Below are 4,724 nucleotides of genomic sequence, written 5' to 3'. Positions count from 1 at the left end.
TATAGTCTTGCTCTGGGGTACTTCTCCCTCGCTTTGCTTGCCACCTGCGAGAGTGCCGTCGGTGCATCGCTGATCCTTGCAGTCAGGTCGTTGGTCCCGGTGTGGATTCTCACTCTGTCTCTCTATGTCTCTCTCTCACTCTCTCCCACTCTCTCTCTGTCTTTCTCTCTGTTTCTCTCTGTCTCTCACTCTCTTTGTCTTTCTCTCTCTCTCTTTCTTTGCCTCTCTCTCTCTCTCTCTCTCTCTCTCTCTCTCTCTCTCTCTGTAAAATGAAACCAAAGCTTGTTGGCTCACTCACTTCCTGTTTTTAAACATGTATTTTTAATAAACAAAATGTGTGACAAAAAAGTGGATAATCAAAAAAGTAATATAAAGTAAAAGTTATATCTCCAGAACCAATCTACTTCCCACTTGGCTTCCTGGGTACCCAAAATGTAGAGCAGTTTGGACAGCGTTGCATATTGGATATTACTAAACTGTAAATAAAACTAAAAAACCACACAATAAAGGTTGACGGGGGAAAACAAACACTGCCATAACGCTGACTCTTCCATATCTAGCCTTCACAATAAATTCAGTCAGAACATTTCATTAAAAGGAAACTTCTTTTTTCCCCAACACTAGACACCCTGGTAGCTCCACAAGGTGAGCTACCAGGGTGCCCTAAATTGTAATATTTAAATTTTTCTTTTTATAACGGACAGCTGAAGAAATGAAAGGGGAGAGAGAAGGGGAATGACATGCAGCAAAGGGCCGCAGGTCGGAGTCAAATACATGCCCTCTGCGTCAAGGTGTGAACCTCTACCGACTGTGCTATCCGGGTGCCCCATGTTTCCTTTCCTTCTATCTTTCTCATCAGCCCTCTTTATCTTCCCTCCATCCTTCTCCTCTACTCTGTATTCTTTTCTTTTCTTTTCTGCTATCCATCTTTCCCTCCCTATTTCAACGTCCCCTGCCTAACCTCACTCCTGTTTGTTTTCTCCCTGTTCACTTGAAATGGCTGCTTCAATAAAGCATCACCTTGATGTTCTTATTGACGTTTAGCAGCCATTGACTCTAAAATCTTTGGTATAATACACTGATGTGTTTGCTGTGAGTGTTACCAGCTCTTGTGACTTGAGCACTTCACTCAACCCCATTCACGTAAATAGAAATAGGCTTTAAAGGTGGAGTACTGCATGGTAAACATGGTATGGTACTGCCTGGTTATTTCCAAGTTTCAGAAATACACCTTTCTACACCACTAAAGCTCAGTAATTAAGTAAGTATTAGACTGGGTAAACCCCGCCCCCTCTGCGGCTCGGTCTGGGAACCTGCATGTTTAATTCTCCTGCTTCGGTTCAACCAATCACAAACTGGCTTATGTACCAGGTGTTATTGGCGGGTTTAAAATGATGACGATAGAGAAGCGTTGTTTACATGGCGACCACCAAAGACCACCAAAGCACAGCCGCCCGTTGATGCGGCTGTGGCTTCAACGTCACCCGTATCGTTGCTCTGATTGGTTGAAGGACTATCCAATTGTGTACAGAGTCGTTGGAACTATTGTTCTCTTGTGCAGAGAAACTGCAGAGTAGACTCCCCACACCAACGCTCAATCTCAAATCTATTGAGCTTGGCTCGGTCTGGTGATAGCGAGACTAACACAGTACAGTAAGAGTTTATCCTGTTGGTGGGCACCCAGTTCTTCTGTGCAGAATATCCAGCTACAGCACAGGTTGTCAGATATCTTTTTCTCTTTGTACAGTCAAGATGGTACAAATCTATTAACCTCGCTGTGACGAGAAGACTTCAGGAAGCTGTGCACAGACACTGGGGTCAGCTGTTGTTTAACAAGGAATATTTCCAGCATGTAATTTGAAAGGAACCACAAACTGTTGTTCTTTACATTTATGTCTGACCACAAGAAATGAGATACTACATGTCATTCATTAGTGAGCTTTAGAGGTGCTGAGATGTCTTTATGCTAAGCTAGGTTTAGCATGTGCTGACTTACTTCTTACTTAAAGCCTAACTTGTTAATACGTCCTTTTCATTCAAGCAATTGCCAAATAAGTTGCTACAAAGCCAATTAAGATAACCAGCTCCACACAACTTTCTCTGGATTTCTCAGTATGGCCATGTTCCGAAAATTGTGGCATCCGGCAACTTTTGCACACAGGAACTCGAGTGAAGAGTCTTCTGAAGAGTCCAGCAGGTTTTTTTAATCCTCTGTGTCCTCCTTAATACTAGCTACTAGCAACTGTGTGGCAGAGGAGTCAGGTGTGGGGGCGCAATCACGAAAGCTTGTATAGTGTGGATGCGCAGACAGTGTTGTTGTCATTACTGAGAATTCCTCATGGGGGGGACCGAAACTACGCAATATAGCTTTAAGAAAAGAAAGTGACAACAATGATGACTAAGATGACTAAAATCTTGACAAGATGCTCATCATGTGCATTTGGATATGGTTGCATGGTTGCATTCGGATATGGTTGATATGGTTGCATACAGATGATGATTTAACAATGGCTGTGCTGTTAGGGGAATGCGATGAGTTGTTATAAAGTAAGTGTATAATAAAAGAGACAAGGGAGGCTTTCTGTGACAGCTGACTCACACCGAGAGAGAAAATAGAAAGAAGATTCTCCGTATTTTCTGCTGATCTCGGTTGCAGTTAGAGACGCATTTAGCAACACACTGATGTCTCTGAGAGACTGAGAGAGCTGATGAAAGACAGAGGAACCCTGCTTTATTGATCCTATTGATTCAACGCGTACCTTTAAAGAATAGCCAACCTTTTCCCCCTCCTTCCTCTAAACCGGTAAACCCCTTTTGAATAATATAATTGTGTATTTGATCCTCACTGTAACCTCTACCAGAGGGAAAAAAAGCCTGATTGAATCACTCAAGCGTGCTCTTTCTCCATTGACGGGACGCTGCTGGTGTGTGTGGGTGATTGCGATTGCTCCCTTTTTACACGTAAATGGGTCTGCACTTTTGGGGCAAACTGCTACTGAGCTGCTTTTCCTCGAGCTACAGTAAGCAGAAAAGGGAGAGACAGAGAGAGGAAAAGGTGTATATTAGAAATCTATTTACAATATGATAATAATAATAAAAGTAGTATTTCATTCAATATGTACTTGCTGACCTATTAGAAACGTCTGTTTAAAGTTTGTTGAAGAGATTCTTCCGTGTGATTTTTCTTTTTTCTCTAGCAGTGCAGCAAAATAGGTGAGAAAAAAAGAAAATGTAATCCGACCAGTACTGCCTTCCTATATTTTAAATCGTCATTCATGCCAACTGCAAGTTAGAAGTTATCGTGCAAAATGCTTTACACACAGTTTGTGACCAATACAATTAGTCTTACCTTGATGTTTTGTCGGATATCATACAATAATAAAGCAGTAATTTTCTAATACATTTACATAAAAGACACCATACAGTTTATCTAAATTACAAAAAGACATCACTGAAACACACAGAGGAAGCCAGCAACGTAACGTATGCCATGTCTAAAAGAGAAATTGTTACATAACGGAGGGAGCACTGATTTGGGGATTTTGAGATCAGTTAAAATTGGGCTTAATTTGGTTGAAAAGTCAACGTTTTCGGTTTGTTTTTTGTCTTTCTTTGGAAGTTCAGAGCTGAGTATGGTTTGAAATGTTGTTGAGACTAGTGCTGATACAGTACATGGGTTTAAGTGCAATTGTCAAAAGAATACAACAGCTTTTCCATTTAATTCAATTCAACTTTATTGTCATTGCCACAACGTGCAAGCACCTGTGTGACAAAATGTAGGTCGTCACACTCCAACAGACAGTGTACATACACTTCAAGATTAAATAACACATTTCAACGACATAGACATTATTATCGGGCTCAGATGATAGACGATAGTACTAGTACTAGTAAAAATACAATAAGTTAAAGCCCTTGTGCAAATGGGATGTTTAAAGAGCAGGGTCTTAGTGCTAAAGTGATTGGGCGAATGACAGTCCAGGCAAGTGACATAATAATAAGATGGTGTGTTTACACATATATATATATATACTGTATATATGTGCCAACTTTCAGTACTTGAGAGTTTTTGAGTATGGCATCGGGAGCAATGCAAAATGAAATGTGTAAATCCAAGTGGAAACAACACGGGGCAGCTACAGTCACTCAGAACTGTAGATTGTTGTGTTTAATATGCATGCATGAAATATGCATGACAATAATATTGAAAATAAAACCCTGTATACTCTTTTCTGTCAGGTGGAAGTACCTCCAGTTACTCACAGCTACCAGAGCTTCATGATGATCAACACAAGTCCAGTCAGGAAATGCCAGGTGCAAAACAAACACTACAAAAGTGCACAAAAAAAATCATAGACACTGTTTTGGATGTATTTTTGGATGTGTGTGTGTGTGTGTGTGTGTGTGTATATGTACATATATGCATTTATATACTATGTGTGTGTGTGTATATACGTATATACATATATACTGTATATTTATATATATGTGTGTGTGTGTGTGTGTGTGTGTATATATATGTATATGTACATATATGAATATATATACTATGTGTGTGTATATAAGTATATACATATATACTGTATATTTATATATATATATATATGTGTGTGTGTGTGTGTGTATATATATGTATATTTACATATATGCATATACACTCACCGGCCACTTTATTAGGTACCCCATGCTAGTAACGGGTTGGACCCCCTTTTGCCTTCAGAACT

At 39.9% G+C, this 4,724-nt stretch overlaps 1 protein-coding gene across 2 annotated transcripts in view; it reads left to right on the top strand.

Moving 5' to 3' along the window:
- onecut2 (one cut homeobox 2) overlaps positions 1–4,724 on the top strand; it is a 37,839-nt gene that overhangs the window by 28,542 nt on the left and 4,573 nt on the right. Inside the window, exon 2 of one of the 2 annotated variants that reach the window (XM_034895861.1) lies at positions 4,240–4,314. The exons of the other annotated variant lie outside the window; for it this stretch is intronic. Within the exon in view, the coding sequence (XP_034751752.1) occupies positions 4,240–4,314 (75 nt within the window). The remainder of the gene's footprint in view (positions 1–4,239; positions 4,315–4,724) is intronic. 2 annotated transcript variants of the gene reach the window in all.

Source organism: Etheostoma cragini, chromosome 16, assembly GCF_013103735.1.
Source record: "Etheostoma cragini isolate CJK2018 chromosome 16, CSU_Ecrag_1.0, whole genome shotgun sequence".
Lineage (NCBI taxonomy): Eukaryota > Metazoa > Chordata > Actinopteri > Perciformes > Percidae > Etheostoma > Etheostoma cragini.
This window is presented reverse-complemented; position numbering and strand designations above follow the sequence as displayed.